Raw genomic sequence first — 14,573 nt, 5'->3', positions numbered from 1 at the left:
TTGCAAACATGCATGCAGACACCAGTCTCTGGAGTTGAATGCTACTTGGACCATCTTCATATGGAAAGTACTCGGCAAGACTGGCATGATACAGTACACTGGCTGAACAACACATAGGGGAGTGCTGCATATATGAAACCCCAAAAAACTGTGAAAAAAAGACTGTTGTACAGTAAAACATACAACTGCACGACGAGTCTGTGTGGCACCTTTTGCTGAATGTGTTTGCACAACCCTTCTCCTCTCAACTGGGCAGATGGAGAGCCAGCCAGGGGGTGGAGAGGACATACAGCCATATCCCAAGAGGTCCATGCATACAAAAATCCCTCCTGAGCCAGAGCCCATGTAAAAACATACTGAGCCAAACTGCACATGGGGCCTCCAGAGCAAGGAGTGTCCTATGCCTTGTATGGGATCTCCAAGCATGAAGCACGCTTTGCGGAGCATGTCTTGCATGGGATCTCCAGAGCAAGGAGCATGTCTTGCACGGGATCTCCAGAGCAAGAAACATGCCTTGCACGGGGCCTCCAAGCACAGAGCATGCCTTGCACAGGGCCTCCAAGCACAGAGCATGCCTTGCACGGGGCCTCCAAGCACAGAGCATGCCTTGCACGGGGCCTCCAAGCACAGAGCATGCCTTGCACGGGGCCTCCAAGCACAGAGCATGCCTTGCACGGGGCCTCCAAGCACAGAGCATGCCTTGCACGGGGCCTCCAAGCACAGAGCATGCCTTGCACGGGGCCTCCAAGCACAGAGCATGCCTTGCACGGGGCCTCCAAGCACAGAGCATGCCTTGCACGGGGCCTCCAAGCACAGAGCATGCCTTGCACGGGGCCTCCAAGCACAGAGCATGCCTTGCACGGGGCCTCCAAGCACAGAGCATGCCTTGCACGGGGCCTCCAAGCACAGAGCATGCCTTGCACGGGGCCTCCAAGCACAGAGCATGCCTTGCACAGGGCTTCCAAAGATGGGAGTATGCCTTGTATGGTCTTCCAGAGCAAAAAGCATGCCCCGCAGGTGTTTACAGCTCGGGGAGCAAGGCCCGGGACACAGCTCAGCAGGCAGAGCTCCAAGACAGGACTACTTTTGGGTAGGCGCATGCAAACCACGGCCGCAAATCCCTACGAGGGATGTCAGTGTGACCGAATGGTGGCCTTCACCCCTCGGTGCACGCAGACCTAAGGGCACACCGCTCAGGGCACAGGGAAGGTGGGTGCCCCCTCCAGAGCCGGGGTGGGCAGCGGGTGCTCCGCCAAGATCCTCTCAAGACACAAAAAATGGGCATGTGGTGCCCCTGTCAGCGCCCTTAGGCCAGGGGTAGGTGTGGTGTGCGTCCGGCGGTGCTCGCCGCCGCTCAGCAGGGGGCAGGCCTCGCACCACCCCGCCCGTTCCCACCCCGCCCTCCCGCTCCGGCCGGCACCCGCCCTAACGGGCAGTGCGAGCCGGGCCGCTCACTCCCCCCGCCGCCAACTCCCCTCAGGACTCATGCTGGCTGCGCCACGGTGCTTCCTCCGCTCACTCTTCGCCTTTAGGATGAACGACTCAGCCTCCCGGCTGCCGCAGCGGGAAGAAGCGCTCCCCGGCAGGAAACAGCGCATGCCGGTGGCAGGTAGGAACTGAACCCACTCCGCTCACCCCTCACCTCGGCCGCGGGGGTGGAGAAGTGGAGACCCGCTCCCACAGGCCGCCCTTGCACGCATGCGCACACGGCGGTGGCTGGGGGTGGTGGTGTGGGTCGTCCCTACGGCGCCTGCGCGGGGGTTGTGGCGTGTGCCCGACTGGCATTCAGCCGTTGGGGGTGTTTGCGGAGGGGGTAATATGGTGGTGGGGGACGTGTTTCTGTAAGGTAGCGGCAGCGAATGGGGGTGTTCTGGGGGAGCCTGGAGGGTGTCTGGAGAGCGCGGTTGTTTGGTCATTTAGGTGCATAGTGAGGCTTGCTGTGCGCTCCGGTTGTAAGAATAGGAATTAATCGATTGCTGGAGTTGCTGACAAGCGCATACTTTTCTTCTCTTGGCTGTATATGAGTTTTCTGTTTAATTTTTACTGAGGGGCATAACAGTCCTGTTCAGGGTTTTAAACAGGTTTCCCTAGTCGTTACTTTTTCTGTTAATAAAGCCTAACCATGCTGTGAATGTTCAAACCCTAACATTTGCAAAGTGTTTTTAAGTTCTTGGACTGTAGTTCTTTCTGTGATTTTCTAGTAAAACTCCTTTCATTTTGAGTAAATTTGTTTTGTCAGGTAAGCAAAGTAGCAGCTGAGGATTAAGCAAGCAATTTCACCTGTCAGGGCTCTGGGGAACTGAAAGCATTGCAAGATTAAGCACTATTCAATAGAAAGTACAGTGGCATCTGGGTGCTCTGAGTCATGAGAGCATTCTCCCATTGTGCGAAGTGTTTATCTGTGTCTTTGCTGCAGGTCTCTAACAAAGTCTGTGAACTTGGGGAAAAAAAATTTTTAAACACAGAAAGGACATAAGTATTGGTGAGAGAATAAGTGGATGAGCATAGAATCATAGAATAGTTCTCCAGGCTGAACAAACCCAGCTCTCTCAGTGTCTCTCCATAGCAGGGGTGTTCCAGCCCTTGGATCATTTTCATGGCCTCCTCTGTACTCACTTTAAGAGCTCCACATCCTTCTTATGGAGCCCCAGAGTTGGATGCAGGACTGCGGGGGGGGGGGGGTCTAGAGGAGGAGAGTCACCTTCCCCTATGATGGCATATGCCCATTGAAAGAAGTGTTTTGAAAACAGTAAAATCTTCACTGTATAGATACCTGGTAAAATGCTGAAGGTAGCAAGAACATAGTGTTGAAATGAAAGGTAGCAGGAAGAATACTATGTCTGATGTGGAGAAAGTGGACTCAAAGGAGGGGTGCAGAGATGGAGTTGACATTAGGACAATGAAGTCTACCTACATTGCCTACGTTAAAGTGGTACCTTCACATTGCTTGTAAAAGCCTGGGCGGAAGATACATGATGCTCAGCAACCCCATAAAATGCTTTTCTGCTGTTGTACAAAAGGCATCCTCATAAGACCAAGTATGAGTTTTTCAGCCATTTTTATGTTATGACTAAATGTGGTGTTATGTATGTAATATAACAGTGTGGACCTCCAGTGAACTGCAAAAGTTAAGATATAAACTACTTTCAGAAGAGAATGGCCATTTAAATTTTAACATTGTGTAACATTTACTCAGTACCAGTTCTTTTGTTTAAATTGCTCTTAGATCGCAGAATCAGAGGAGTGTTGGTTGGAAGGGCGCTCCAGTTCAACCTCTGTGCCAATGATGCACTGCCTTCTTGTCATAGAGTTTTTCCTTGTGTCCAGCATGAACCTTTTCCAGCACAGTCAGTGATTGCTGCCCTTTCTGATACTGTCTTATGCTGTTGAGAAGGGTTTGCCTGACTTGTCACTCTCACTCCTGGTTAAGCTGCTGTTAAGATTGCCCATTGATTTTACCCTTCACCAGCTGAAATGCTCAGCTTCTGCAAGCTCTGTGGGTTTGTGTGCTGCAGCCTGCTGACCAGTTTAACCACTGGCCTTTAGGTTTTTGGTGTTTTATTAGTATCTTGTGAACTGAGGGCCTAAGAGTGGACGTGGTATTCCAGGTAAATTCTTGCCAGAATAGTGTAAAGGGTTTTTTCCTCACTTTGCTGCCCGTGCTCCTTGCGATGCAGCCCAGTACACAATTTGCTTTATTTGCAGCGAGAGCACATTGCTAGCTCATATTTAACCTGGCATTCAGGATATTCCCAGAGTCTTTCTAGCAGGTCTGAGATTATCTTGCACTGGTGCAGAAGTTGCACTTCCCCTTTCTGATCTTCATGAGGTTTCTGTTTGTGTAGGCCTGAAATTTTTCAAGGTCTCATTGGACTGGAGCTGTGCTGTTTGGCATGCCTGCTCTCACGCTCTGTTTAGTGTTGCCCTCAAATTTGCTGAGCATGTTTTCTGTCACATCATTCATGTTATTGTTGAAGATATTGAATGGTACTGGCCCCAGCATCAGCCCCTGGGGTAACCTGCTGCACACTAGACAACAAGATATTGATCACTGCCTTTTGAGGCTGGTGGTTCTGCCAATTTTTGACGTGCCTAGTGCCTAGCAGTCTGTTCTTCCAGCCAGTACTTGCTCAGCTTCCAAATGCAAATCCTGTAAGAGATGGTGTCAGAAACCCTGCTAAAATCAACATATTACATCCACTGCTTTGCCCTCATCTGCCTAGCCAATTATTTCATTGTAAAAGGCACCTGGGTGTTCGAACTTGATTTGCCTTTGATAAATGTGTTGACTATTCCCGATTACTTTCTTGTTCTCCATGTGTTTGGAAATAATTTCTAAGAGGATATGACTGAGCTGAGGCTGAGCATCCTGTAGCTCCTCAATCCTCCTTTTGCCTTCGTTAAAAATGTCTGTTACTATCACCCATATCTTGTCATCAGAGATCTCCCCCAATAATTGATTTTTCTGGATATCACTATATCTGGATCTGTCACAGTGTTGTGATGGGCTTGCCAGGAAGCTTGCCTTGCCACTCTGGAAAAACTCCATATGGCTCCTTGGGTTTGAACACCTTTAGCTTCTTTAAGTGTCTGTAACCCTTTTTTGCTCACATTGCTATTTTTCTTTCTGACTATAGCAGTGCATGGAGAAGTTTTGGAGTAGTGTTTGTGAAGACTTAGGCAAAAGAGGTTTTGAGTACTTTGGTCTTTTCTGTACTACTTCTAGGCTGTGTTCTGTATTCATTAATATGCCTAGATTTCCTCTGAGCTTTCTTTTACTTTTGTAATTTTTTGTGGAATCATTTCTTGCTGCCATTTATGTTCCTAGCTAGTTTTTAACTCCAACTTTGGTCTTTTTGTGCCTAAATGCCTAGGCAATGCTTTTATACCTCCTTTGTCCTTTCTTATTGTTTCTCCTTCTTGTATGCTGTCTCGTTGTGTTTTAGTCTGTTAAGTAGCTCTGTGTTTTTTAACGAAGTTCCCAGTCTTTCTGTTTGATTATTTGTTACTTTGGGCTCTTAGAAAGTTTTTGGGAAAGTTCAAACTACCCTGAAGAGCTCTTTCTCCCTTTGACAGCCTCTAAGGGACTTCTACATAGCAGTTCCCTAAATAAGCCAGAGCCTGAGCTGTGGAAGTCCAGAATGCTTAATCTGCTCTTTACCTTTGCAGCCTTCCTTTGGGTCCTGAACTCCATCATCTTTTGGTCACTACAGCTGTCATCTGCTGCTGCAATGTCACAGGTTCTTCCCTGCTTCTGAACAGCCAGTCAGCAACCAACCTCTGGTACTTTAAGTATGAAATTGTCACTAGTGCAGCTTCCTGACTTGCTTACACAATTTGGTGTTACCCTCCCAGCAGATTTCTGGGAACTGACATCTCCCAGGGCCCAGAGCCTGCAGTCCAGAGACTTCTGCCAGCTGGTTGTGGAAAGCCTCATCCACTTATCTCCTCCACATCATCTCCAGTGTTTTCCCTCTGATCTTGACTCAGAGACTCTCAGCAAAAGTGACTTCAGTTTCACACTTGGAGCTCTGTGCCTTCGGGAAGTTTGTTTCAGTAGAGTGCAGCTCCCCATTCTATTATTCTGTGTAAATCTTTCCTAAATACCCTGTTCCCATTGATGGCACTGCTTAGGTTGTGTGTGTTGTGCCAGGTCTCTGATTCTTGTCACCTCGTAGGTTTATGGCCACTCTTGGACACTTGAGTCTTCTTTGTGAACCAAACTCTGCCTCAGTGTGCAGACACTTGAAGAAAACATTTGCCAGACCTCTCTTTTAAGTGGTTACTAGCACTGATCCTAATCCAGTGACCTTGAGATGTCCATCCTGTTCATCTTCTGTGGTGTTGAGGGCCTCTGTTTTCTAGGTGAAGAGCTGCGGAGCATTTAGCTTCTTGCCTGTGCAGTCTCTTTGAAGATCCTGTTGATCTCCTGCTGCTGTTCTCTGATGTGATATAATGGACTGACTTCTTCCTGCAGCTCCTTCCCTTGTGCTGCAGCAACTGGATCTGCTAGAGCACAGCTGTCAAAGGTGAGGCTGCTGCCACTGCTGCGGTCCCTGCAGAGGAGTGCCAGACTCTCTCCACAGCCTGAGACCGCTCTTAAGAATTCACTCTGGAGGGAGGATGCTGAAGTACTGCAGGTGTTAGTCATGTCTGGGTCAGGGCATTGCATCCTGGAAGGTGTTTTCAGCAGCTGAGGATTTTCATATGAGTGACACTTCTGGGCTGTTTTGGAGTCTCCTGCACATTGTGTTAATTGTGTTGCACCCACGTAGCATCCCGGTCGTTATGCTCCAAGTTCCTGATGCTTTCTGGGTGCGAGACGGCCATGGCTGTGTTCTGCCTCTCAGTGGGCTACATTGTTTGTTGGGGAACCTCTCATGTTGAGGGTTCTTGATTGCCATTCACAAACCTTATGTGTACAGATACCAGATCAGACTGCTCTCTCCTTTGCTGGAGTCCAGAGGAGAGGAAACAACAGCAGAGAGAAAAACAGCTCAGCGACAGTTTCAACTTGAAAGTTGCATTTTAATCTAGTACTGTGAAGAGCTAAAGTGCATTTCTGTTCCTTTGTAATATGCTGACCATGGGATTATGTGAGACTTGGCCTTGACTGCATAACTCTTTTTTTGTTTTATTGTAAGGTTATTGTTGATGAAAGATCTGGTTGCAGTCAGACACTATGCCAATGATTTGGAACGTTCTTAGGTGTGCACTTAAACGTAGAGCTCTTGGTGCAACACTTTAACCCCAGAAGTTCGTTATCCCTTGATACACAAATAGGAAGATATCGTGAGGGAACAAGACTGCAGTTGACACTATCACTTGTAAAATCCAGCATCTATTTTTGATACCCAAAACTTAAGGAAGACCTTAAGTAATTCCTGACAATTTAAGGAAAAGAAACAGAAATTAGTAAGTGTTTAGAAAACGTGACTTCTGCTGACAATAAAAATTCACTTTGCTTGGTTTACATCTGGTTGAAAACTTGTTTTTCAGAAAACAGGCAAACTGGCAATTTAATTATGATCTAAATGTTTCATGAAACCTAGAAAAGACATAGTACCATGCTTTTTGTCTTCATGAAGAAAACTTTACCAAGCTGCAATGGTTGGAAGTTGAAACATAGCAAAATGATTCAAAATATGCCCCTTTTTAATGGTGAGAGTTATGAAACATTGGAACAATTTATGAAATTTTGCTGAGCATCCTCTGTCAAGTGACGTTTTTAATCAATGTTTTCTTTAAAGAGCATGATCTGATTCAAGGAAGAATTAATTCATGGAAATACTGGGCTCTTTTATATACAGAAGGTCAGGCTAAAGTTCACCATGACCTCCTCCACATTTGTAATTATTGCCCTATTAATCTATAAATATACAGCTAAGAGGCTTAATAGGTTTAAATAATTGCGAGACTGTCTACCCCTGAGCTGTACCTTTACTGCCTTAAAAAAGTCAACCCACTACAGATGTGTATGTTACAACCTAAGTACCTCTGCTAGGAACAGAGCTGAGCTGAGATTTCCTCACATTACTCTCTGGGACAAAACATTCCTTTTGTATTATTAGGGGTCCTTGACTATTAAATACTGTAAGCAATACATCCTCACATACTCATAAAAAGCAGCCATGTTTCAGCAGTAAGGTAACTAAAATTAATTCTGAAAACTAGAGTTATACTAGAAAGGTAGAAGCAATAAATAATGTGATTTTACTTTAGAGCGTGGCATTGTATTGCACCATTATAAAGAAATCATCTGAAATAATTTTTTTTAAATGAATGCAGCAGCACTACTGCAAACAAAGAAAAATTCAAATTCCCAGGTTTTGAAATTTGTTGAAGATCAGATAAATCCAACTCGATTATGAAAAGAGTAAGTGGAAGTTACTAATATGTTGTTTCCAGCTCACAGTATATTTGTATGTCCATTTAACTGACTTCTATAAACAGAACCCTTTGTAGCACAAACCAACTATTTCCAGTGACTTCACAGAAATCCATCAACCTTGGTATTTATTTGCCTTGGTATTGTTAAAACAAATAGGTGATCTCTGAGTGAAAGGATGTCTCTGCCTAAATTCATTTAAGCTGGGATATGGTGATCAGGGGCTCTTACCAATGTGTATTACCTGATGGGAGGGAGTAAGGGAGATGGACACATACTCTTCTCACTGGTGCCCCCTGGATGGACAAGAAGCAATAGGCACAACTGGGATGTAGGAAATTCCATTTCAACGTAACAAGAAAGCTTTTCTTCTCTGAGGTTTTTCGTCTCTGAGGTTGAATAGTACAGCAGACAAGTTGTTATTTCTCCATCCTTGCAGGCAGTCATGACCTGACAGGACACAGTCCTGAGCAACCTGCTCTAGCTGACCTGGCTCTGAGCTGAGGAGTTGGACTGGCTGATCTCCAGAGGTCCCTTCCAACTTCAGCTCTGCCACGACTCTGCACATCCTCTTAGCTGTAGCTGTGGTGGTAGCAGCAGTGTCCATATTTTCTAGGGTACTGCAGCAGTTACAGAATACCCTCAGGATCTTGACAATCTTTCTCTTTTGGGAGACTGAAATGCCATCCTACACAAATATGTTAAAATAATCAGCCAAAACTTACCTGGGATGATGGTATTTCTTTAAGTGACTGCAGGAGGCTGGAGCCAGACCCCCAATTCTGCTCTCATTTTGACCGCGCTACTTTTGCATTTTTTCTTACATAACAGTCTGACCCATTGCAGAAGGAGACATGCTTTCTGTCTCACAGGATACTCCAAGTGGTTAGAATATACTTGTGAAATGTGTTTCAGTTTTCCCCAGGCTGAGGAGAGGTATGTCATTTTTTTTTCTAGAGTTTCTAGAGGACGTACTGAAGTTTTACAACAGGGGTCACTTGCTTTTCCTTCAGAAACACCCTTCTTGACATTAAATTTATGCAGAACATAAACAGCTATTTTATGGGATCTGCTTTACTTTTCCTATTCTGTCCCCTGCCTGCTGAGGTAGTACTTACTTTTCACAGGGTATAGACAGATTGGATTCCACCCTGAATGACTGCATGAAGAAATGTATAACTTTAATTCTTACATGGAGATAATTTCACAAGACATTTCTAAATGAAATTATTTTAGGTATTATATACCCTGTTAGGACATGTTTATTTGATTTCTAATGTTGCATTTAGTTGGACATCTTTTACTCTTAATAGTTTCCAAACGCAGTGAACATTCGGAAGCAGAAATAACCTTTAAATTCTTTCACTTCTTTACTTGTTTTAGTGAAATTTAGCTCTTCATGCTAATCTTTTTTACCATCCCTAAAACACTGAACAGAAATTACTGGGATTGCACTAGTGGCCTGTGGCCTGTGGTCTGATACTTTCATTTGTCTCATCCCCTGCAGCTTTGAGAAGATGGCTAGGCTGCATATTGCTGCCACGGGCACATGGGAAGGACTTTAGACCTAGACTTTAACTATGTGTCTGTTGTCTGGTGCAAAGGCTTCCCAGTGGAATTTGATCCCTGTGGGCATGTGATCATCCAGTAATTCAAATAAATCAACAGTTAGTGAATCTGTATTGTCATCAAAGTTTAAATTATGCTGACTTGTAATGATACAACAAAGCGTAGCGGATATCACCAAGCTGTGATCATTGACTGAAACCACCAGTACTTTCTTACCAAGGGTGAATGGTAAAATGGAGAATTGCGGCATGGGACAGCCCAATCCCATGAGTGCTGTGAATCAGTATGGCATGAGAATCTCCATGGGTTCGTAACCTCCTTGTACTGTGCAGCATTAGGGAAAAAATCTGGTATCTTGTGCTTATTTTTTGCCTAAATATATATGCAGTGTTAGGTTGAGAAGTTTTAAAGAGATTTTCCCTGATATTTTGACAGTTTGCCGAATAGTGCAAGGCACAAAACTTTGCAATAGAATAGAATTGCAAAATAAAAATCATAGAATCACAGACTGGTTTGGGTTGGAAGTGACCCTAAAGCTCATCCAGTTCCAATCCCCTGCCATGGACAGGGACACCTTCCACTAGACCAGGTCGCTCCAAGCCCCTTCCAACCTGGCTTTGAGCACTGCCGGAGATGGGGCAGCCACAACTTCTCTGGGCAACCTGTGCCAGGGCCTCACCACCCTCACAGGGAAGAACTTCTTCCTCATAGCTAACCTGAATCTTGCCTGTCAGTTTAAAGTCATTCCCCATTGTCCTTTCACTGTTTGCCCTTGTAAAAAGTCCGTCTCCAGATTTTTTAGAATCATATGCTGAGAATCAAATCAGAAAGAGTATAAAGCAGAGTATGTTTCTTTGTGGAAGCACCTCACCCCCAAGTAACTTTTTATTATCTGAAAGACAACTTCTGAAATTTGTGGTTACAACATCTTTACAGGTAGGTGTGAGATTAATTTGCTTGCTAATCCGGTCTGTAATACCATGGCTTTTTGTCTTTCTCCTTTTTTCTTTTTTTGCACCTTGTCAGGTATTTATATCTAAACACTAAGCAGCTCGTTTTCAAGCCAAGTGTACAACTGTAAATATTGTACTGTAAGTGGAAAAACAGGAATTATTTTTTAACCACACATTACATTTACATTTCGGAAGATCTTGCAAGGAGAAGCAAAGGTTAAGTCAATCTAAGTGGATTTTTTTGTCATTTGCATGTGGTTTTTAGCTCTTGGCAGCTGGAAAACAACAACAAAAAGGAAGTTAGCATGCACACACAATGCCTGATAGATTAAAAGCATAGGGGAAATATGTTAACAGAGCTGTGCATCCAGCTGTCAAAGGGTGCTTCCAAGGTAACACCACCCCAATATAAAGCCTTTGCACTTCCTTATCACCTCTAACTACACTGCAGTAGAAAGGACTTCGTCATTCATCACCAAGCCCTCTCCAAAAAACCCCAGAAAATCTCTTGTTGGAGTCCCTGGAGTTCCTGGCAGGCTACTTAGCATGCCGCTCACAGCTGAATGTGTGTGCTGGCATGAAGCAGCGCTGCACAAAGCGGTACCCCCAGGACCAAGGCGGGGAGGGTGCAGAGGATACTCTCCCTGGGATTTCTCCTGGCAACAGTGCGGGTTGCTGGGAAACAGAACTACTGAAACGGGGAGAAACTTTACCCAACTGGCAGCCTCTTGAATGCAAATAAGGCTTGAAGGAGACTCCTCTTGCTGATACTGTAATTTCCCTTTCTGAAATGAAAAATGAATCCAGAGGTTCTATATTCAGAAGATCATGTGTGGATGCTGCTCTAAGGAATTGTTCAAAGTTGTGTAGTAAAAGAGGATAATTATTTCTAGTAGAAGGTAGCAGTGTGGCACGCTGGATTCAGTATCTTCTTGTTGCTGCTATTATGAAAAGAGATACAATGTCTGAATTTGCCAAATTTGTGTTGTTAAATAAACCTGTCAAGAGAATTAAACACAAGGGTTATATTTACACAGGTTATTTTTTCACTAGGGAATATTTTATATTATTTTGCTTGAGTCCTGGGATACATTTCACTTCTTTGGCTAATTGTGTCCATTTATCCTACACATTTAAGTAATGTGATTTTGACTCAGAAAATAAGAAGGTTGAGAGAAACATCTCACTCCCTTTACTTGGTGTCCATGCTACAACTTGAAAGCCTTTCGTGCTTGGATGCTAAAATTTGTGGTGTCAGCTATGTCTTCAGTTGTGTCTGTGTAACTTGAATGAACAAATATTTTTCAATGTGGCATTTGGCTGACTTCATCGTAACCACACAAGCACAAAGCGTGTGACCCTGTATTAGAGACTGTAGTGATAGGACAAGAGGTAATGGGTTCAAACTTAAGCAGGGGAAGTTTGGATTAGATATAAGGAGGAAGTTGTTTACTGTGAGGGTGGTGAGGCACTGGAATGGGTTGCCCAAGGAAGTTGTGAATGCTCCATCCCTGGTGGTGTTCAAGGCCAGGTTGGACAGAGCCTTGGGTGACATAGTTCAGCGTGAGGTGTCCCTGCCCATGGCAGGGGGTTGGAACTGGATGATTTTAAGGTCCTTTCCAACCCTAACTATTCTATGATTCTGTGATCCTGTAATTCTATGTATGGGGAAGACTAAGTTGATTTTAAATGATGGGCTGTTGCAGCCATTTATATACAAGTAGACATTGCTGGAATACTGGGTAGTACATCAGGTTGTGCCCTGGATCGCGCATCTGCCTTTCTAACGCTCATTTGGTGAATGTATCTCACAGGTAGAGACATGGGATTGTGTTGCCTATTGCTCCTTCTCTTTTCACACCAGACAGGAGAGTATGGGGGAAAAAAACCTTGTTCTGACTTTATATTTTCCCAGGTGCAAAGCTGGGACAGAGCACTGGAAGGCACTGAATGTGTTTTTGAATTGCTGCTACAAGTATGACTATGGCAATATACAGTTACACTTTTATAGGTAAACCAGGCACTTGCATGTTTAGTTCATCACATGGTGAATGTCAAAAGACATACAAACTAGGTGAATAGTGCACCCCAGATGTCTCTTTCTTCCACTGGCTGTCCAGTGACCTATTGATTTGTATTTCAATTATATAACTGTTTATGTTGGTTAAATCATCAACACGCCTGTCTTAGTCTTCTTTTGGTCACCATTGAAGTGATCAGGCAGTTGCCTAAAACAGCAAAACCAGGATTCAGCAGCATGTTTAGGTCATTCAGAGTCCTCAGGAAGTACAGTATTGAAACTCCTCATACTTCAGTTTATTTGAATGAAGATGAGTGCAGGATAGACCTTACATGAGGTTACCATAAGGCAGATTTAACACCTTTTGTGTTTCCTTGATGTGTAGTATTTACTTTCTACTTTTTTTGGCTTAAAAGCTTCTGTGGCTTAATAAATGTCTTCCTGTCAAATATATACCTTCAAATTACAGCAGAGACATTGCCTTCACTTCAGTTCCATGTATTTTTTATTAAACTTACTTTTACTTGGTGACCATTGAATTATTTGGCTTATAATTTGTGGTGTGATAGGCATCACTTTATCTTCACATGCTATTATTTTATTTATTATGTGTAGAACTTAAGTGGAATGGATGCATTTACATATTGCTCTTATTTTGTTACTCTCAAATTTTTACGACACGTGCAAAGATTGCATTTCAGTTTCTAGTGCAATTAAAATAATACACATAAATTTGTCTCTAAACTGGAGAGACATTAATTTAATAGATGGACCACTCGGTGGATAAAGAACTGGCTGGATGGCTGCACGCAAAGAGTTGTGGTCAATGGCTCAATGTCCAGCTGGAGACTGGTAACGAGTGGTATCCCTCAGGGACCGGTGTTGGGACCAGTCTTTTTCAGCGTCTTTGTTGGTGACATGGACAGTGGGATTGAGTGCGCCCTCAGCAAGTTTGCTGATGACACCAAGCTGTGTGGTTCAGTTGATACACTCGAGGGAAGGGATGCCATCCAGAGGGACCTCGACAGGCTTGTGAGGTGGGCTGATGCCAACCTTATGAAGTTTAACCATGCCAAGTGCAAGGTCCTACACCTGGGTCGGGCCAATCCCAGGTACAGCTACAGGTTGGGCAGAGAAAGAGATTCAGAGCAGCGCTGCAGAGAAGGACTTGAGGGTGTTGGTTGATGAGAAAATGAACATGAGCTGGCTTCAGTGTGCGCTCACAGCCCAGAAAGCCAACAGTATCCAGAGCTGCATCAAAAGGAGCATGACCAGCAGGTCGAAGGAGGTGATCCTACCCCTCTACTCTGCTCTTGTGATTCCTCACTTGGAGTATTGTGTGCAGTTCTGGTGTCCTCAACATGAAAAGGACATGGAACTGTTGGAACAAGTCCAGAGGAAGCCACAAGGATGATCAGGGGACTGGAGCACCTCCCATATGAAGATAGGCTGAGAAAGTTGGGGCTGTTGAGCCTGGAGAAGAGAAGGCTGCGTGGAGACCTCATAGCAGCCTTCCAGTATCTGAAGGGGGCCTACAAGGATGCTGGGGATGGACTCTTCATCAAGGACTGTAGTGACAGGACAAGGGGTAACGAGTTCAAACTTAAACAGGGGAAGTTTAGATTGGATATAAGGAGGAAGTTCTTTACTGAGAGGGTGGTGAGGCAGTGGAATGGGTTGCCCAGGGAGGTTGTGAATGCTCCATCCCTGGCAGTGTTCAGCCCAGGAGCCTTGGGTGGCATGGTTTAGTGCGAGGTGTCCCTGCCCATGGTAGCGGGTTGGAACTAGATGATCTTAAGGTCCTTTCCAACCCTGACTATTCTATGATTCTATGAAATAAGTCCTTAGTTCAAATAAGATAAAAACCTGCGATGTTTATTGCAGTTTCTTTTATATTGCTCGTAGTTAATTCCCATTACACATATGCAGAATTGAAGTTAATAGTATTTCATCCACCTGAGTGAAGAGATTATTTTGGTCTTAGTTTTGAAGACAGGATCTTATTTTCTGTTGAGTAATATGTATTTTTGCTGTAGTTTGGGCTTGGTTTTTAAAGAATTTGACTTTCCAGGAGCTTTCAAATGTGTTTTGAGGACTGTGCAAAATTAAGGAATGACTGATAAGCAGAACTCTAGCAGGAATT

General features: G+C 44.4%; 1 protein-coding gene across 1 annotated transcript in view; it reads left to right on the top strand.

Annotated features, from left to right (window-relative positions):
* Positions 1 to 1,485: 1,485 nt before the first annotated feature.
* Positions 1,486 to 14,573, top strand: part of MSRA (methionine sulfoxide reductase A) — a gene marked incomplete at its 5' end in the record, with an annotated part of 293,726 nt that continues 280,638 nt past the window's right edge. The window contains one exon of the mRNA XM_080614754.1: positions 1,486 to 1,609. Within this exon, the coding sequence (XP_080470880.1) occupies positions 1,486 to 1,609 (124 nt within the window). The remainder of the gene's footprint in view (positions 1,610 to 14,573) is intronic.

The sequence above is a fragment of the Psittacula echo genome, assembly GCF_963264785.1.
Source record: "Psittacula echo genome assembly, chromosome: 4".
Taxonomy (NCBI): Eukaryota; Metazoa; Chordata; class Aves; order Psittaciformes; family Psittacidae; genus Psittacula; species Psittacula echo.
This window is presented reverse-complemented; position numbering and strand designations above follow the sequence as displayed.